We start from the raw sequence: 20,830 nt of genomic DNA, 5'->3' as shown, positions 1-20,830 counted from the left end.
ATGGATTATCTCGGCAAAGGAGAAGTGCTCACTAACACAGATTTAGACAGATTTGTGAACAATATTTGAGGGAAATGGTCTTTTGTGTGTATCATCATGAAAAATGGGAGCAAAAACAAAAGTGTTGCGTTTATATTTTTGTTCAGTGTAATATATATTTATGTTTATGTGTGTGTGTGTGTGTGTGTGTGTGTGTGTGTGTGTGTCTTCTTCTTTTTCTTTTAATTTTTGTGATGTCATGTCAGTCTGGTCATTCTGCTCAGTATAATGGAATAAAGGAAATGTGTCTCTGTTGAATGTCTGCTCTTCCCTGCAGGGCTCTGGCAGACACAAGGCAGATAGGCAAGCTGACCAGGGAGCAATTTGCCCTCGCCATGTATCTCATCCAGCAGAAAGTCAGCAAGGGAATCGACCCTCCACAGGCCCTGACTCCTGAAATGATTCCCCCGTCGGAGAGAGGCACTCCTGTACCAGTAAGTCCCACACTCACAAACTGTATATATGTGTGTTAATGTATTTCATGGGGCTTAGGAGGTAGTGCAGGTCACCCGCTAATGTTAGTGTTGGTGGTTTGATCCCCACATCCTCAGCGTCCTTAATCCCAAATTGCTCCTGATGGTCAGTCCAGTACCTTGTATGATAACTCACTGCGATCCATGTGTGAGTGTGTGTGTAAATTGTAAAGTGTTATGGATCAGCCCCTCCAGGATGTTGTGATGTTGCCATGTTCTTCTCTCTTTCTCTCTCTCTCTCTCTCTCTCTCTTTCTCTTTCTCTCTCTCTCTCTCTCTCCTCACTGTTTATCATGCCACTAGAGTTCTGTGCCTGGACAGAGTCACACACACAGTGACAGAGCTAACTGTTAGCATCACAAATCTAACGATACCCAACAGTTATTGGGTTAAACGACAGAGTCAAGCTGTTTCAGTGTCAGTGTGAGATGAGCAGCTCAGTGTTGGATGTTAATTGGTGCTGTGGGGCTTCTGCCCAAGTGACAAAATATGACGAGTAGTGATTAGATTACGTTGTGCTGTGTTAGCTTGTGCGAACCGGGCAGAGAGCGTCTCACAGAGATGGTCCTTCAGTGCTTCTAGGGTTGGGCGATTTGTTCTTAAAATTATGTCCCAAAATTTCTATGCTATATCATGATTTATATTCTTATATCTTGATAACGATATAATATCCTCACAGTGCCCAGCCCTACCCCCACCCCACCAGCACAGATAGATTCTAAAGCCTGATTTATGGTCCTGCGGCATACCTACCGACGTACCTACGTACGTGGCGCCGTCGTGAACCCTTCGAACTTCTCCGTCACTCCATTTCTTCGCGGTGCAATTCACCGCCAGAGTGGTAGGGGGCTGCGTTCCTTTCCTGAATGGTTATCGTCGTCTCTAGTTGATTCTTTGTTTAGCTTCCGGCTTTTCCGGTCACAGTGAACAATGGCGACCGAGAGAGAGAGAATCTTGCTGGAGCTGGAGTTGTTGGATGTGTAAGAAAGTATACTGCAACATCTACATTGCAACAGAAGATGTTTAAAGATGGCGGGGATGGCGCAATCTGGAAATAGATGGCGGGGATGGCGCAATCTGGAAATACGGAACCGGAAATGCGTTGCTACCAAGCAAACCAATGACAGCCCTCTCGGCCTGCGCTGGGTCTGCGTCGCCTTGACGTGTAGTTACATTTTTTGGGAGGTGCACGTCAGGCTACAAAAGACCCTTCATGATGGATAAAAACAACGATTCGTGTACCCGGCCCGGAGGGTTACCGGGGCCCCACCCTGGAGCCAGGCCTGGGGTTGGGGCCCGTGGGCAAGCGCCTGGTGGCCGGGCCTTCGCCCATGGGGTCTGGCTGGGCCCAGCCCGAACTGGCTACATGGGCTCGTCCCCCTGCAGGCCCACCACCCACAGAGGGATCCAGAAGGGTTCGGTGCTATGTGGATTGGGCAGCAGACCAAGGCGGGGGCCTTGGCGGTCCGATCCTCAGCTACAGAAGTTGGTTCTTGGGATGGCGGGGAAGGAGCCGCGGGCGGGGAAGGAGCCGGAGCTTGTGGAAGAGGTTGAGCGCTACCGGCTAGATATAGTCAGCCTCACCTCGACACATAGTTCCAGCTCTGGAACCCAAGTCCTTGAGAGGGGTTGGACTCTCTCCTTCGCTGGAGTTGCTCCGGGTGAGAGGCGGAGGGCTGGGGTGGGCTTTCTGATAGCCCCCAGACTCTCTGCCTGTACATTGGGGTTTACCCCAGTAGACGAAAGGGTTGCTTCCCTGTGCCTTCGGGTCGGGGAACGGGTCCTGACTGTTGTCTGCGCTTATGCGCCGAACAACAGTTCAGAGTACCCGCCCTTTTTGGAGTCCCTGGGACGGGTGCTGGACAGTGCCCCGACCGGGGACTCTATTGTTCTGCTGGGGGACTTCAACGCTCACGTGGGCAATGACAGCGGGACCTGGAGGGGCGTGATTGGGAGGAACGGCCTGTCCAATCTGAACCCGAGTGGTGTTCAGTTATTGGACTTATGTGCGGGTCGCAGTTTGGCCATAACTAACACCGTGTTCAAACATAAGGATGTCCATCGGTGCACGTGGCACCAGGACAGCCTAGGTCGCAGGTCAGTGATTGACTTTGTAGTCGTATCATTTGACCTGCGGCCATATGTTCTGGACACTCGGGTGAAGAGAGGAGCAGAGCTGTCAACTGATCACCACCTGGTGGTGAGTTGGATCAGATTGCGGGGGAAGACGCCGTGCAGACCTGGCAGGCCCAAATGAATAGTGAGGGTCTGCTGGGAGCACCTGGCAGAAGAACCTGTCCAGATGATCTTCAACTCCCACCTCCGGGAGAGCTTCGACCGCGTCCGGGCAGAGGGGGACATTGAGTCCGAATGGGCCTTGTTCCGCTCTGCCATTGTCGAGGCGGTGGTTGTGAACTGTGGTCGCAAGGCCGCTGGGGCCAGTCGCGCTGTCAGGCTGAAGAAGGAGGCCTACAGGGCATGGTTGGCCTGTGGGTCTCCGGAAGCAGCTGATGGGTACCGGAGGGCCAAGCGGAGCGCAGCGGCGGCAGTCGTGGAGGCAAAAACTCGGGCGTGGGAGGAGTTCGGTGAGGCCATGGAGGAAGACTATAGATTGGCTCCAAAGAGGTTCTGACAAACCGTCCGGCGCCTCAGGGGGGGAAGGCGGCAACTTGCTCGCACTGTTTACAGTGGGGGCGGGGAGCTGCTGACGTCAACTGGGGACATTATCGGGCGGTGGAAGGAATACTTTGAGGAGCTCCTCAATCCCACCAACACGTATTCCAGTGAGGAAACAGAGACGGGGGTCTCGGGGGCGAGTCGTCCAATTTCTGGGGCAGAAGTTGCCGAGGTAGTGAAACAACTCTGAGGCGGCGGAGCCCCGGGGGTGGATGAGATTCGTCCTGGATATCTCAAGGCTCTGGATGTTGTAGGGCTGTCCTGGCTGACACGCCTCTGCAACATTGCGTGGACATCGGGGGCAGTGCCTCTGGAGTGGCAGACCGGGGTGGTGGTCCCCATTTTCAAGAAAGGGGACCAGAGGGTGTGTTCCAACGACAGGGGGATCACACTCCTCAGCCTACCCAGTAAGGTCTACTCCAGGGTGCTGGAGAAGAGGGTCCGGTCGATAGTTGAACCTCAGATTGAGGAGGAGCAAGGTGTTTTTCGTCCTAGACGCGGAACCATGGACCAGCTCTTTACCCTCGCCAGGGTGCTGGAGGGGGCATGGGAGTTTGCCCAACCTGTCCACATGTGTTTTGTGGATTTGGAGAAGGCTTATGACCGTGTCCCCAGGGGCATCCTGTGGGGGGTGCTCCGGGAGTATGGGGTTGGTGGCCCCTTGCTCAGGGCCATCCAGTCCTTGTACCGAAGGAGCATGAGTCTGGTTCGCGTGGCCGGCAGTAAGTCAGACCTGTTCCAGGTGAGGGTTGGACTCCGGCAGGGCTGCCCTTTGTCACCGGTTCTGTTCATAACTTTTATGGACAGAATTTCTAGGCGCAGCCCAGTGGTGGAGGGTGTCAGGTTCAGTGATGGGAGGATCTCGTTCCTGCTTTTTGCGGATGACGTGGTCCTCCTAGCTCCATCGAACAGTGACCTCCAGCTCTTGCTGGGACGGTTCGCAGCTGAGTGTGAAGCGGCTGGGGTGAGAATCAGCACCTCCAAGTCTGAGGCCATGGTCCTCAGCTGGAAAAGGGTGGATTGCCCACTCCAGGTCGGGGGGGAGGTCCTTCCTCAGGTGGAGGAGTTTAAGTATCTCGGGATCTTGTTCATGAGTGAGGGTAGGATGGAGCGGGAGATTGACAGGCGGATTGGGGCGGCGTCAGCAGTGATGCAGGCGCTTAACCGGTCCGTTGTGGTGAAGAGGGAGCTTAGCCAAAAAGCGAAGCTCTCGACTGACCGGTCGATCTACGTTCCAACCCTCACCTATGGTCACGAGCTCTGGGTAGTGACCGAAAGAATGAGATCGCGAGTACAAGCGGCCGAAATGAGTTTCCTCCGCAGGGTGGCTGGGCTCAGCCTTAGGGATAGGGTGAGGAGCTCGGACATCCGGGAGGGACTCGGAGTAGAGCGAGGAAATGTTATTTCACTGTACAGTTTTGGAAGAAATAAGGTGAAAGTTAGCTCATTTTACATTATAACCAATATAATTTGCTTAGGTTTGACTCGTCATCAAAAATTTCTTAATAGCTTTGCTTAAATATTCAGTGGACGCCTCTTCAGAATGACCTCGATTATGACAATGTCAAATCTGATGTAATTTTACTTTATGGAAACTCGGCAGGGACGGAGCACCCGCTGCAGCAAGTGAACACACTGTTTGTGGTCATTTTGACTTGGACTTCATTACAAGCTGGCTGGCTGTAGAAACAGATGAAATACTTTACGTTCTAAAACCAGCCGCCAGCGATTTGACCAGCTGAGCTGCAGTTGACATCATCAGCTGGCTTGAGTTGAGCTCAGATCAGCCAGTACACAGTGCTGCAACTTCTCTCTGCAATGTTATGAAATGCTGTTGTCATGTCACAAATCATTTGCCTGAACTGGGCTTAAAACAAAGCCACACTCAGCTGTCCTTTGCTGCATAGATAGCACCACTGCTCTTCTTCCCAGGGATAATGTTTTATTTTATGAAGTGTATTCATCTTTTTGGGATGGTAGCTATTATGGCAGACAATGTATTCCAGCTTTACAATAAATCACAGCTGGAAATTCTGGATTTGTGTATTTTCTGTGAAATTTGATATCTTAAATGAAGGAAGCTGCATGAAGACAACAAGATGCTAAATTTCTTTAGTTATCATCCAGGGCTTCATAGAAATATTATTTTAACTTTTTCCTTGTTTGTTCCTATAAATTAGCTGGTAATTTATAGTATTGTTTACCTTTTATTTTCACAGCAGGAATAGTACTAATTAATATTAGATGACACAAAAAAAATGAGCAAGGAACTTGCTTAGTACTGATGACATTTCAGAATGCTGTCTTTTTTGACACAGGATGTGTTGTAACTGTTTGTAACTAAGTATTTGTCTTTGGCTGCAGAGTATGTCAGGATATATGACCCCAGTGGGATCAGAGATGGCTGCTCTGTCAGAGATGAGACGGGTGAGTCAGTACTTCTCTCATATTTCTCCTGCCCTTTGCATATTTAGGCATAAAGGTGTATGGATTTGTCTGCTAGACATACTGTTTGTTGATCTTTACCAAATTCCCTATCTGCAAAGTCAGCTTATTAGCTGAAAGACAACGTGAACTGTAACCCACATAGACATGTAAAATGTAAATTGGAGGAGGGGTAAATCAGTTATATCAGAAGATATTTACTGTCCACTGTTCTTTTCTCTTACCCTAACTCTTTACTGCTGATGTATCTACCTTCCCTTTCTTCCTCCTCTCTCAGGCTATAATGTTGAAGTTGTGGGTAGGTAACATAGACCTACGGTGTATTAACCTAGAAATGCTTTTGGTGGGAGGCCGTTCAGGCTGATTGCTGGAAAGCATTCGCAAAACTCTTCTCTCCATTCAGTAAAGTGCAGTGACACTGTCTCACCCTGTCAGCTGCCTGTTGATCAAGGGAAGATTCAAGATTGCTTTAGTTGGCAAACAGGATTCTTTTAAAATTAGTATTTTTATAAAGTGGCTGCAGTCGTATGATAACAGTCGATTGCGGCTCTGGCATGAATAAAAGTTCAGTCAATTAAATCGAGAGCATCCTGTGTACCTCAGATAAGTGGCATAGTGCTCCTGGTGAATAAAGGATAAGATTGTGAATACTTTTCTTGTTTGTTTGTTTTGTTTTTTCAAGAAATGTCTCCACACTCTTGGACTAGCATCACCAGCAAATTCTAGTGGACGAGATACTGGAACTTCTGAAAACCACCTTTATGATAACTTTAAATGTTCTCAGGGGGGCTGAATATTAGCCATACAACTACAAAAATCCTGAATCTTTCCTGTCATTGGCAGTTTGTCAATGGTGATAACGCTCCCCCACATGTTGGTGATCCCAGCCCCCACCTACTGATTCAGCCACTTTGCTGCTCCTCTTATTGAGCATTGGTTTCTCTCCTATCCTCTCTTTCCCCCCTTCTCCCTCCTTTGGCCTGGTCTGCTGTGGCTCACTTGGCACCATTTCATTATCTCACTTTACTTCTTCAACAAATTCAGTTACTTTGCCAACCTCGTCTTTTTTGTCTTGTCCCTCTCTGTCTGTCTGTGTCTTCCTCTACAGGACAGCTCTAGTTCAGTAGGTTCTGGGGAGTTCACTGGCATCAAGGAGTTGGATGACATCAGCCAGGAGATAGCCCAGTTGCAGAGGTAACAAACAATTTAAAGTAACTATATCCCAAACATTGAGTATAAATGGTCACGCCATTTTTTTAAGGCCACCGGCATAAAACTCACTTTGGCGTGTCAGTCCAGTGGCTCTCTCCCTCTCTTAGTCACACACACACACACACACACACAAAAAGAAAGACTCACAAACGAGACACACACTCCTCTGTCCATCCAGACCACTTTTCCTGAGCGATAGTGTTTGAGCAGGCAAAGCGTGTGTTTTTGTATCTGCAGAGGACCAGAGCATCTTGCAAATTGTTATGAAGTGGAGAGCTGTTAGTTTGTTTTCAGCTTACAGTGAATAAATCATCATGTTTAATGGGGCTGCGGTCACAGTTTAACTTAATGAGTTTAATGATGGTATGAGCAGGCGAGGTGTGTGTTTTTGTATCTACAGGGTTATTTAATGTCGTTTTGTGACCAAAGAACATTGGCGCGACTTGCAAAGACTAATAATATATGAACTGAAAAGCTGTTAGATTGTTTTTAGCCCACAGTAAATAGATACTCATGATTAAAGGCACCGAGGTAACAGTTTACCTTGCTACTAACTAGTGATGTCATGAGAACCGATACTCGTGATACCATTCAATTCCATGATGAAAAAACCCTGGCAATACTCATTTTTTTGAAAAAGCGGAAGAACCGATACCACATAAGAATCGGTGCTATGACTCTTCCGGAACTGATGGGGGCAGTATATGCCATATAGTGTTACAGTCCATGCCTACATTCAGAGTGAGGGGGTGACGAGGAAGTAGAACTACACATGGCATACCTACCAGGGGTGAAAGTAAGCTGGTACAGTCTGGTACTGTGTACCATTAAAAGATTCAGTGGCGGAACTACGCAGTGCCAGGAAGAGGAGAGAGCGGCTGCCTGCTAAAGCCCACATTCAGAACCAGTCATGGCTGCACTTTAGGCCAGAAAATAGGTCTGCTAGCAATATATGCATTTTTAAACAACACTTTGTCTGTTTATTAATTGCTTTTAACTCGTTCCGAATTGCTTCTGAACCGTCCGTGCTGTGTTTTGGTCCATGCTGGACTGAGCCTTGCCCGGACATCTCCCTCTCTCTCCCAGCCCCTCCCCTGGGAGAGAGTCCGGTGGTCTCCTATGAGCCCAGCCTTCGAGACGTGCAACACTCCATTAAATGTCATTCAGTTCATCAAAAAATATCCCAATTAAAATCAGTAGCATAATAAGCAGATATGTTCCATGTTATTTTGTTTAATTTCAACAGCACAGAGAACAGCTTGAACAAGCTGCGTGTGAGGTAACGATCAGGGATTTCACTCTCAGCAGTGCGTGACTGCGCATGTACGTCTACCTCCGAAACACAGCGGTTGGGGGGCGTTTGATATATTGTACTGGGATGTTTGATTTTTCCACAACTAGACCATGGACGTTAAAAAACGCTGTTTGCACTGGGACAGGACAAACAATAAATGAAACCAACAAAATTTCACACATTCTTGTGGTTGGCTCAAATGCTGTCAGCATGATTTAAATAGTAAATATTTAAATAGTTTATTGCGGATGTTGATCAATGTTTTTTCACAACGAAAAATAGGTAAAGACGAAAAGAGAAAAAGAAAAAACATAAGTAGTATCAATCTGTTGATAGAAATGTTATTTTATATGCATATATTTTAATAAAGTATTTCTTATTTAAGTACATGGGATCTTAGGATTTTTTTTTTTTTACCATGGTATCGACTTTGGTATCGAGAATCGTGTAATTTTACTGGTATCGGCACCGACGACTGAATTTTTGGTATCGTGACATCCCTACTACTAACTGCTAACACCTAACTGTCGACTGATAGCGTCAGGTTCACAGCAAAAATATCAACACTTCCACCTGATATGAGCCGGGTGCTTAAAAAAAAAAGCACCAGTGGTTCTGCTTTGATTTATTTAATTGTTTTATTTAACTTTCTTATAACAGTACTTTATTTAATTTTGTTGTAATAGAACTTGACATTGCACCTTTAAGCTGGTTTTCTGACAATAAAAGACATGAAGAAGACATGTTAGACTTAACCTCAGTATAAAGTCATTTATCATTTTCAGCATACACCGCAAAAGATGCGCCATCACATTTTTAAGATCATAACGTCCAAAGACTGCAATAATGCCAAAACCCTTTAATGTTAAAAACCTGTCCTTAATCATGAATTGCTTTATTAATTGTATTACTTCTTCAGTGCCAACTTAGCATCTTAAATGCTGTATAGTTGATCCTCCTTAATTTTTTATGAAGAAATCAAACCAACCAAGCTTTTGAGCTAGATTTAGCAATGTTTCAGCATAAGCCCTGAGATGGCCTTATTAACCAAGAATTTCCCAGTTGTGTCAAGAAGGCCCTTAGCCAACAGAGACCCTCAGTGTCTTAAGACTGATCGATTAGTGGATAAATTTATGTGGATTGTCCCATACAGCAGCTAAAGTTACCTGCAGCCCACAGCTAACCCCGTAATACCCTTAGCTCTGTTTATACTATATTCCTATGGTCCAATTGTTTTTCTGATAAAATGCACACGTAAAAAGGAAACATGCACTATCAAACATGGATGAGCTTCATTTCTCATCTTGGCTTCATCTCAATCAACTGTTTTCTTCCTCCTTCCTTCCTTCCATCCATCCATCCATCCATCCATCCATCCATCCATCCATCCAGCCAACCACCCACTCTTCTTTTGATGTGTGTATTTTATCAAATTTTTGTTTGTTCACCACTTATTCTCCATGCTGCGTCAGCACTCTTGCCTTTACCCAGTGGAATACTCTCAGGTAAACACAACAGCTACTGAACATCCATGGACTGGCATTCTGTCTAATCTACTATGACACACAGACAGTAAGCAGTGATTCTGCCTCCTTCTTTTCTTGCATAGAGTTTATGAGTTGACGTCACATATGCTCACATTTGATTGTTTTATCACCTTCATGACTGCGGTCAAGATGCAGAGTGTGGTAAAGAATAGGTTCGCAATTTTTGAAGTCATGTCTTCAAACAGTATCCATGTGCCCATGTAAACAGTGAAGCAGATTTTGCTTGTGGTAGTCATTCCTTCTTTTCATACAGGCACTGAAGAGATCAGTTCCCAAAACACTTTTAATGCAAGTGAAGGGGAGAAACATCTACAGTCTTTGTTCAGTATAAAAACAAAAAAGTTTATCTAAAGCTAATATGAGGCTTCAGCAATATGTGTTAAGCCCATTTCCCACTGCACAAAAACCCACTAACACCTGCTTACATTTGGCTATTTTATTTAAATGGGAAAGGTTACATTCAGCTTGCACTCCGGGGTCAAATGACTCTGCAATAGTCAGGAGTGTTTATTGGCTTCAGCTCCCATCAACTTCAATACAACAACTATGTGAAAGCCCCGATTCTAGCCCATTTGCCAGTACGATGCAAAGACAGGCTGCCACAAAATACTGTCGGTCTCTGTCTAAGCAGTGCTCGAACATTGTTCAAATTTAGTTTGAGAGAGAGAAACTGAAGAAATAAGACATAGAAAAAGAAGCAACTGCTGTAATATTTTCACTGGCCTGCATGCTGCTTTCTTCTGTTTACTAAATTGTTTTCCGGCCCATCCATGAGGTTGAATGTGACACACCCAGGTCCTCAGGAACACAGCTCAGCCTGTTTCCAGTTTTCCCTAGTGGCCATTTGTGATATTGCAACGAGCAGCCCAAAAAGCATTTTCCCCATAGACCACCAAAATAAACTGTAGAAAGGACTCCTCAAGCTGCAAACAAGGTCAGTTATGACTCTTTCAATAAAAAAATTGATCCATGGAGGTTTTATATTTGTTAAACTTTACTTGAGCCAAGAAAAGTGATTTTAAAATCTGTGATGTCATCACATTGTCATCACTTAAAGGAATCATGGTGTTCATATGTTTCTTTTAATGACAACTGAACAATTATTTGAACTGTACATTGTACTAAACATCAAAACATTTCTTCTTCACCTTCTTAAAAAACGCATATATTTTTGTCTGCTTTTCAGGTTGGTTGGTTGGTTGGTTGGTTGACGCAACATATTTTCTGACGCACGCTCTCTGTCTGTTGGTGGGAGTGTGCTCACCTGTGTGTGTGCGCCTCTGTTGTGATCTGGCGCTATATAGAAAATAAAATTAAATAAAATGAACTACCCACTAATATAATGGTAGGGGAATCACTGAGACTAATCATGTGAATATCCTCCAAAGTTTCCATCTTTTTAATACTTAAGTTCCTTTTTGTGTTACTATCTGTCCACTGCAGCTAAACAAGGAAAGGAAAGAGGGATATTTGTAGTAAAAAGACTACTTTTGAAAGATACCCACTTGATACATCTAAGAGCTCATTTATGTTTGTTAGATACAGAGACATATGGAGCCTTCTGTCTGCACTCTGCATTCATTTCGTCTGTATTTGTGCACGTTTTCTAAAAGCTAACGGATACAGGCAAAATGGAGCTGCACCACCAGAGATGTTGGAGGCAGTGTAGCGAGATTCGACCACGGGAGAAATTTAAATAATGGCGGGACGGAATGAATTGGTGATATAGTTAAAAGAATTCTCTGTCCACATGTCAGGATCTATATAATGGCCATACAGACCACCATCGCCTTGTTTGTTGTTGTGTGAAACTTTTGACTCTGCCCTCTAGTTCCATCTAGTGGCTGTATCTATGCCATCGTAAAAGATACTTGAAAGTATGAAGGCAGTGACGTTTACAATTTTTGAAGTGGATGTATCTGTTTTTGTACACAAGGGGAATATAAATGAGCCTTTACACAAACTGCTGCAGCCTCATTCACTTCAGAGTAGCAGTGGAATGCATTTTTACACTGAAGGAAGACTATGGATTTTGTCCCCCATCACTTACATTAAAGGAGCAAACCCTGCTTCAATTTACATTTTGGCATCTGACTGTTGTTTTTAGACAAACTTAAAAAATTATAAACCTATCATTGAAGGAGTCTGACTACTAAATTCCATCCTTTATGTACGTGCAGAGGATAGTTAGTAGTTAATGACACTTGCATAGAGTCATACCAAGATAAATATTATGCTGCTCTACAGCACAACACAGTATTGTCCTCAGATAGAATCAAATGCTGTGTATTTTAAAGAACACTAGGCTAAACCCACACAAAAAATGTATGGACTTTAACAGTACCATTTGATCAACATGCTAGCAGAACATAACATCTTGTTCACGGACCATAAAGAATCAGTATTTTTTTGCTTTGTGGAACTCTCAGTGTTGCACACTTTATTTCCACCAATCTACGCACAAATCTTATAAATTTAGGATTTTTTTTTTCAAAATGAAGATACACATTGTTATTATTATAGCCCTTTGCAATTACACTGATTTAAATAATTAATCTGAAATAATGTAGGAAGGCACACTAATTTTTTTTTATCAGGTCACAGACACGCAGTTGCCAGCAGCTCTTCTTTTTTTTACTGTCACTTTTTTTTTTTTTACTTTTTGCCTGTGACACTATGGATTTGATAGAATCCCAGTCCAGTATCTTGTTACTCTGACATGTTGAGTGTACACAGCAGGAGGTTTTTAGTTATTTGGTTCTTTTTCTGTTCTAATTATGCTTGTGTGTGTTTGTATGCGCCCTTGTGTGCATTTGTTGTGTGTGTGTGTGTGTATGTGTGTGTGTGTGTGTGTGTATGTTTTAGGGAGAAGTACACTCTGGAGCAGGACATCAGGGAGACAGAGGAGGCCATCAGACACAAGAGTGCAGAGGTGCAGGTGAGTGCAACTTGTTACTGGTCAGTCAGCTGCAATTTGCTTGGATTAAAGCTACAGTTGGTAACTTTTATGAAGATATTTTTTGTTATATTTGCTGAAACTGACATTATAATCATACAGTATTAAATGAAACAGTTTGTGAAAAAATCATGTCCCTCTTGCCTCCTCATATAGTGCTTCTAATGGCATATGCAAGAATCATGAAAATGATTCAGTCAGTCATGCCAGTTACTTCTCGTGAACTGCAGTCAAAATGTCCAACTAGGCAGCGCTGATCAAATATTGATCAAGATTCTGTTAAGGATGCACCGAATATTCGGTAACCGAATACATTCGGCCGAATATTGCAAAAAAACACACATTCGGTATTCGGTGGAATAAGTGAAAAGCAAGGCCGAATAATAGCGGCGTGTTTTGATAACGCAATAATACAGCGTGCTGTGACGGACGGAGTAAAATGTCAGCAGTGTGGCGATATTTTACTCCGTCTGTCACCGCACTCGCATTTGCAACTAAAATAGTTTTGTTCGAGCAAAATAAATCATTCAGCACGCTGTGCGAGTACAGATTTCAACCAACAGCAGAAACTAAAGGCGAATCCCACCGGTTGTGGGTTGAACGGGGGTCACAGACACAGACAGGAATGTATTCCTGTCAAATATGGCGGCCATAGGCTTACCGGCGACAGAGAAGTCCGGCTCCAATAATTTCCTCTTGGCGTCATGACTGCCCAAAAGGACCTGGACAGCCAAGCCGTGGCGGCACACAGGTATGTGACGTGTCAGAGGAGAAACGAGCCGTTCACATTTCTCTCTTTGTGGCAGGTAACGGCCCACAAACCTCACCGCACTTTAGGGACTGTTCTTTACTTGTCAGGGGAGGAGGGTGGCTGGTTGGTTTTTAATTTTATTTTTTTATTTTATTTTGATCCCCGCTATGTTAATCACTTATTGATGCCATTTTAGAAGTATGAATAAGTCAATAAGTAATTTATTCCATTGACACATCATTGATGTATTATAGAAAAGTGATTTATCTTTTTATAAATGACAAAAGGCACATCTGCCTCATTTTTGCTGTGGTATCGTGATACTACTGAGAACCGTGATACTTTCACTGATATCGTACCGTGGGTCCTAATTTTGGTACTGTGACAACACTAATCTGGAGGGGGTTCATCTGCAAAAACTAATGAAAAACTAAACAACGGTATTCGGTATTCGGCCAAGTGTTTAATTTTATTCGGCTTCAGCTTTGGCCACAAATTTTCATTTCGGTGCATCCCTAGATTCTGTCACTGAATGTAACTACATGTTGGAAACAGTCGAGCAAAGCACCAAGCACCACCCACTGGCCAGACCAACATTATCATGTTACAGCTAAACAGAACACTAAAATGTGTTTCTGAAATCATTTTATATGAGAAATAGGCAATGCAGTAACAGAATCTTTTGCATTTGATCAGCACTGCCCAAAGAGAAAGCAACGGACAACATGTTTCGCTTTAATGATACGGCCACTGTGTTGGAAAAGTCAACCAGAGTACCAAGCACTGGACCAAGTTCTCATTTTACAGCTAAACAGCAACTTAAATATGTTTCTGACAATATTTGAGGTGAGAAAAAGGCAACACAGTAATAAAATCTTAATTCATATTTGTAATACTATATAGATTTAGTGACAGTTTCAGCAAATATGACAAAGTTATTTTTAGAAAAGGCGTTAATGTGGACTGCTATCATGTCAATTAAATAGTGACACTGTTCATCTTTCTATCTCTGTTTCTATTTTCAAAGAATTATTGAAAAATAATGGTCTCTCCTGGCCCTGTATATACAAACATATATCTATACAAGGGCCCAATGGGTGCAGGTTTTTGTATGAAGTGCACTAAACAGCTTGGCTTTATTTGACTAATGGGCCTCTTCCACTGTTACTTTTGGTCATGCCGAGTCAAGCCATGCTGCGCCGATTTGCTTTTCCATTATCAGTTGAGACACGCCGTGCCATGCTGAACTGCGCCAGGGACTGAAGCCCCTTTTACAGTGCCAGATTTTCTGCGAATGTTGGGCCGTTTTGCCAGCAAGCTGCAAGCATTTAGACACACAGAGCCAGATTGGCGAGTTGATCCGAGGTGCCCAATTTTCCGCCTCGTAGGGTAGTCATATTGACGGAACCCTTTAAGTTTAAACAGACCGAGGTGGCCTTCCGCAATGGGAGGGGCTATTGATGACTTGTGGGAGGAGCTGTTGATGACGCCGCATGTGCGACCAACTGGACGTGGATAAACAGGAAACAGCTGTTATGTGCTATGTTTCCCACTGCGCATGTGCGAATTACATGTGTGTTCTGAGTGAGGAAGTGCGGAGGCTGTCGTTGTTATTGTCGTGCTGAAGTTTGAGTAAAGTCTTGAAACGTACAGTTGTCGTCGTAGTTATTGAGCTAACAATGGTAGCAGAGGGTGGCCGCTGGTAATTATAAAGTTCTGCCAGCGTTTGATGAGAAGAAATCATACGAAAGCTGGAAAAATGAGGTCGAAATCTGGGGACTGGTTACTAACTTGGATAAGAAAAAGCAGGCCTTGGCGGTTGCCTTGTCGCTAAAAGGAAGAGCGAGGGACAGCGCGCTGGAAATAGCTGCAGGGGATTTGAATAAAGATGATGGAATGACTACACTTCTGATAAAACTGGACTCTGTGTTTTTGAAAGAGGAAAAGGACTGCCAATACGAGGCGTACACGGAGTTTGACCGGATAACAAGAGACAATGGCCGCATTGGGTCGCATTTGAGCTACTTTTGCCAATAAAAGCCCATTATAGGTGTAATGAGCTTCCAATCCACTAGGTGGCGGTAATGCTGTATTAACTGCTAATACACACAAGGTTACACAAGAAGAAGAAGACGCAGAAGGACACCAAGGAACCTTCCTCCGACTCCGCTCTCTCAGTGGAGACATGGTGGTTAAGAGGGCCGAGCGAGAGGATGTTCCTGTAGTAGTTCCAGCCCCCCAAATAGTACCAGGAACTTCTTCAGAGGAAGCGGGTTACTAGGGCAACAAACTGAATGACTGCTGACTTAAGGTGACCAGATTTCTGAGATGAGAATCGGGGACATTTTCAGTGCGGTGGTGAAAAATCATTAAATATTATCATTATGAAATAAAAAACGGGGACAAGTACTTTTTCATGTATTTTGACCAGCTTTTATTACAAAAAAGGTTGCAGTCAAAACAAATGAGTGACATCACCAACCATCCATCCACTGAGGAAGACAAAAATATCTTATTAATCTTATTAGCTTGAGTTAGGATGGATTTTTTTGGTCAAAGGTTTCAACTCATAACTGAATACTGAACTGATATTTATGACACAAAAGGTGGCAATCAAAAAAAGGGATGACATCACCGTAATCCCCTCATTCATCCACCTCCGTAGCCTCCGCCTCAGGAGCCTGGGTAGAATAAGAGCAGAGGAGAACATGAGAAAAACTGCAAGAACAGAGCCAATAGTAAGTGAATCGTTTCTTAAAGAAATAACATCAGTTTTGGTAATATACTTATATAATTTAGTCATTGTGCTCTTTTTTATATGCTCTATGTAATTGCCTCTGTTTGAAATGTGCTACATCAGAGGTTCCTAAACCTTTCAGACCATGTATCACTATGTACCAAACCAAATTTCCAAAGTGCAACTTTCTACTGCAGATATGATTTTTTTCATACAATAAAAATAACTGTATCCCCCATACAGCAGCATCAGCAAGGCTAAACAACATCAACAAAATGCTACTTTATTAGAATCAAAGAATAGCCTACATTTATAAAGTGCACTCACAAAAGATAGAGATAATATTATCATCTCATTGTAATCTAATATAACAAGTTACACCTTCACTAACAACAGTGACGTACAAAACAGTAACATAGGGCATCATCTAATCAGATGGTCTGCATTTATAACTGCTGAATTCATTGGTTACCCACACTGCAGTGACTGGTGCCAGCCCAACGCAAAATACAGCAGTTAATACACACAACTATTGACCATTTACTTATTATTTATTTATTATTTTAACACAGTCTCAGGTCCCTATGCCTCCAAGAAAATCCTATGCTACCAAAGCAGTCTTCCACCTCCTCCTTTTCTAAAACAGAGTCACATACAATGTCATCACCTGGTAATCTCACGCTAACGTTACAGCTTCACCAATGACAGATATAAAAACAGTGACATAATGTTAACGTTCACTGACTTTTATAACGTTACGTTAGGTCTTCAGTTCAGATTAAACAGACGCACTGCATGTTACAATCATACTTAGCCTACTTTACCTCACTTCACACACACACACACACACACACACACACACACACACACCGTCAAGTCTGCTGCCAGCTCACACAAAATAAATAAGTTCATACACAACATACCATTTAACGCGGCCGCTGGTCTCCTCTTCTCTCCTTTTTGCCGCCTCTAGATTGTTGTTGATGCTGCTGCGTCTGGTCGTGCCTCCTGATAACGTCTGTACATCATATGACGTCTTCTCTGGCGATGCGTTTACTGACTACCGTAATAACTGGTGTTTGAGTCTGCGCTTTTTTCCCCCATTCATTGTCAAAATCGGGGACATTTTTGGGGACAGCTTTTACCAGGGACAGGTCACCCAAATCGGGGGCTGTCCCTGGAAATCGGGGACATCTGGTCACCGTATGCTGACTCCCTCGCACTTTTCCCCGCCCCCAATGAAATTTGATCTCTCGCAGCAGCAGCAGACAGCTGAGCGGAGCGGAGCTGCAGAGTCCTTCTGAAGCCTCTGAGACAAACTAAACAAAACACTTGTAGGCTCCTCCACTTCATTTATAAACAAACATAAACCTTATTAAGTTGTCATAATGCATGTTACAATGCAAGATAAGTTGAATATAGTCCCTTGACGCGCTGCTGATGTGAAAAGCTTTTCTTTGTTTTTCTCCTCCGGTTTATCCGGTTGACGTGAATTAAACTGGGTGGAGCTCTTAAGCCGTACCGAAACAGTTAAACCGGAAATCGGCACAAGCCTAGTGCACTCTGCCAGAGCATATATCACTGGGGAAAGGACTGCCCCCACAAAAATGAACATGCTAAAATAACAGAAGATGAAAGACAAACAGAGGTAGAAGAGTGCAACATTACTTTGTTGTCTCGAGACACAATGTCTGACACAGAGATTTTCATGGTGGAGTCTTTGGGATCTGCTGTGATTGACACAGCTTGCACTAGAACAGTGTGTGGTGATAAATGGCTTGATCATTATGTCAGTCAACTAACACAGGACAGTTACTGAAAATGAAGGACATAAAAAGTGCAAGACCATTCAAGTTTGGCGATGGGAGAATTGTCCATTCCACAAAGAAAGTGAAAATCCCAGCTGTGATAGCACAGACTAGATGTCAAATTGAGACAGAAGTTGTCCCAGCTGATATCCCTTTGCTTTTAAGCAAAACTTCACTGAAAAGAGCAGGTGCAGTTTTGGACATTGAGAATGACAAAGCCATAATGTTCAAGCAACCTGTGCAACTTGAACTGACATCGTCAGGACATTAGTGTGTGAACTTGAGGGATGAGAGTACCCCAGATGGAGGTGACATCCAAAATGAAGATGACATCCTCAGAAAGCATGAAAACACAGGAAAAACAAAAAATTCTATTGAAACTGCACAAGCAGTTTGGACATGCCTCAGTTGACAGACTGCAAAAACTACTGACCTGCTCAGGTAATACTGATGAGGAGTGCACCACAATCCTGAAGGATATTGTAAAGAACTGTGAGACATGCATCAGATACAGTAAACCAAAGCAAAAGCCAGCAGTAGTTATACCCATGGCCTCAATTTACAATGAAACTGTAACTATGGACTTACATGAGCTAGAGCCAGGAATGTGGTATCTTCACGCCATTGACCACTTCACACGCTTCAGTGCGGGGAGCATTATTACCACCAAGAAACCCAGGGAGATAGTGAAGCACTTTACTCACTGTTGGATAAGTGTTCATGGTCCTCCAGGTAGACTGTTCACTGACAATGGGGGTGAATTCAACAATGAAGAAATGAGGGACATGGCTGAAAACTTTAATACTGAAGTGAAAACGACTGCAGCTTATAGTCCATGGAGTAACGGTCTCTTAGAAAGGCATAATCAAACCCTCACTAAAATCCTGTTGAAAGTAAAGAGAGACAACGGATGTGACTGGAAGACAGCCCTAGACTGGGCCCTGATGGCAAAAAACTCTATGCACAATGTGCATGGCTATAGTCCCTACCAGCTAGTGTTCAGGCAGAACCCAAATCTGCCGTCAGTTCTCACTGATAAGCCGCCAACTCTAGAAGGGACTAGCATGGCTACTTGGATAGCCCAGCACATCTCAGCATTACATGCTACAAGGAGAGCATTCACAGAAGCAGAATGCTGTGAGAGGATCCGAAGAGCCCTTCGTAAACAACTGCGACCCACTGATGACCGATATGAAACAGGGGATAAGGTTTACTACAAACAAGTGGATTCTACATAGTGGAAAGTTCCAGGTGTGGTCATCGGCCAAGATGGTGTGGTTATATTTGTTTGCCACGGGGGCACTTATGTTCGTGTACATCAATCTAGACTTCGAAAGGTTGATGGCTCGCAAGGTATGCTGAGAGAAAGAGACAATCAGTTGATGGGAACTGAAAATGCCACATTACCAGATACCGGACTCAATGAAAATTACACTGAAAATGAAAGTGAGGAAGAGGCACCCTCAAATGATGAAGATGCTGAGGATAACAATGAGCCCCCTCACACATCAACACACCGAAGAGAGGATGATCATGAGCAATCTGATGCATCACAAACACACTCAAATACTACTTGTGAAGGACTTAAGCTGAAAATTTGACAAGTAGTTACATACACAGACAGTGGAAGTGGCCAAGCACACACTGGAAAAATCCTCAGCCACGCAGGAAAGGCCACTGGAACATACAAAAACTGGTACAATTTACAGTACACAGAGCCTGAGGAAATTGCTGGCACAACTGGATCAGTGGACCTAGGACAAGTAGAAAATCTTCAAGTGGTTCCATCTGAGCATGCTGAATTATGTGCAGACTGCCATAAAGAGGACGTACTGATTGTGAATGATGATGCCTTCATGCCTGCCAAACACGCTGAACTCAGCAACTGGAAACAGAACAATGTCTTTGAAGGGGTGAAAGACGAAGGTCAGAAATGCATCTCTACAAGGTGGGTGTGCACACTCAAGGAGACACAAGATGGTGTTGTACCTAAAGCCAGACTAGCTGCAAGAGGCTTTGAGGAAATGAACACTGAAGAGCTCCCAAAAGACTCACCTACGTGTGCCTCAGAGGCTCTAAAAATGATCATGGCTGTTATATGTCAAAAGAAATGGCAGCTGAACTCCATGGACATTAAAGCTTTTTGCAAGGTAAAGCGTTAACCCGAAATGTCTACATTCGGCCTCCCCGAGAAGCTCAGAGCAAAGGAACTGTGTGGAAGTTGAAGAAGTGTGTTTATGGCCTGGCAGACGCTTCTCTGTATTGGTACAACAGGGTGAAAGACATTATGCAGCAGTCGGGAGGTACTGTGTCAAAAGCTGACCGAGCAGTGTTCTACTGGTTGGATGACTCCTGCAATGTGATGGGAGTCCTTGCTTGTCATGTGGATGACTTTATTTGGGGAGGTTCAGAAACATTCTCCACGACAGTCATCCCTCAATTGAAAGCTGCTTTTCAAATTGGACAGCTTCAGCTACATTGGAATGGAGGTTCTCTCTGTGGAGGATGAAATACAGGTGCAACAATGGATGTACATAAAAAATCTCCAACCCATTCCTGTGGATCCCACCAGAGCCACACAGCAAGAGGCCCCCCTAACAAACACTGAATATGATATGCTCAAGTCTAAGATTGGCCAAATATTGCCTATTGTCATGGACGTCGGAACTATTTTCTGAGGGGGGGGCGGGATTTTTGTTGGAAGGGGCGAGGGAAGCACGCACACTTATCAATGATTAAGGATTTGATTTGAAGTTATTTTGTAATAACATGCAGTTATAAGAGAACTAGAATGGATGAACACGGCATCTTTATTGTTAAGAAAATGAAACTTTGATAACTAAATCAAGCCATTTAAGGAACATAACATTATTTGTAACCTTGAATGAAAAAA

General features: G+C 43.9%; 1 protein-coding gene across 5 annotated transcripts in view; it reads left to right on the top strand.

Moving 5' to 3' along the window:
* LOC126397128 (epidermal growth factor receptor substrate 15-like 1) overlaps positions 1-20,830 on the top strand; it is a 122,348-nt gene that overhangs the window by 43,160 nt on the left and 58,358 nt on the right. For 4 of the 5 annotated variants that reach the window (XM_050055666.1, XM_050055668.1, XM_050055665.1 and 1 more), the window contains exons 11-14: positions 317-473; positions 5,552-5,614; positions 6,741-6,826; positions 12,551-12,623. In XM_050055666.1, the coding sequence (XP_049911623.1) occupies positions 317-473; positions 5,552-5,614; positions 6,741-6,826; positions 12,551-12,623 (379 nt within the window). Of the gene's footprint in view, positions 1-316; positions 474-5,551; positions 5,615-5,909; positions 5,931-6,740; positions 6,827-12,550; positions 12,624-20,830 lie in introns of all 5 variants that reach the window. The other variant, XM_050055664.1, reaches the window with a different exon arrangement.

Source organism: Epinephelus moara, chromosome 10 (genome assembly GCF_006386435.1).
Source record: "Epinephelus moara isolate mb chromosome 10, YSFRI_EMoa_1.0, whole genome shotgun sequence".
Lineage (NCBI taxonomy): Eukaryota > Metazoa > Chordata > Actinopteri > Perciformes > Serranidae > Epinephelus > Epinephelus moara.
The sequence above is the reverse complement of the archived record's forward strand: the minus strand, read 5'-3'. Positions and strand labels throughout refer to the sequence as shown.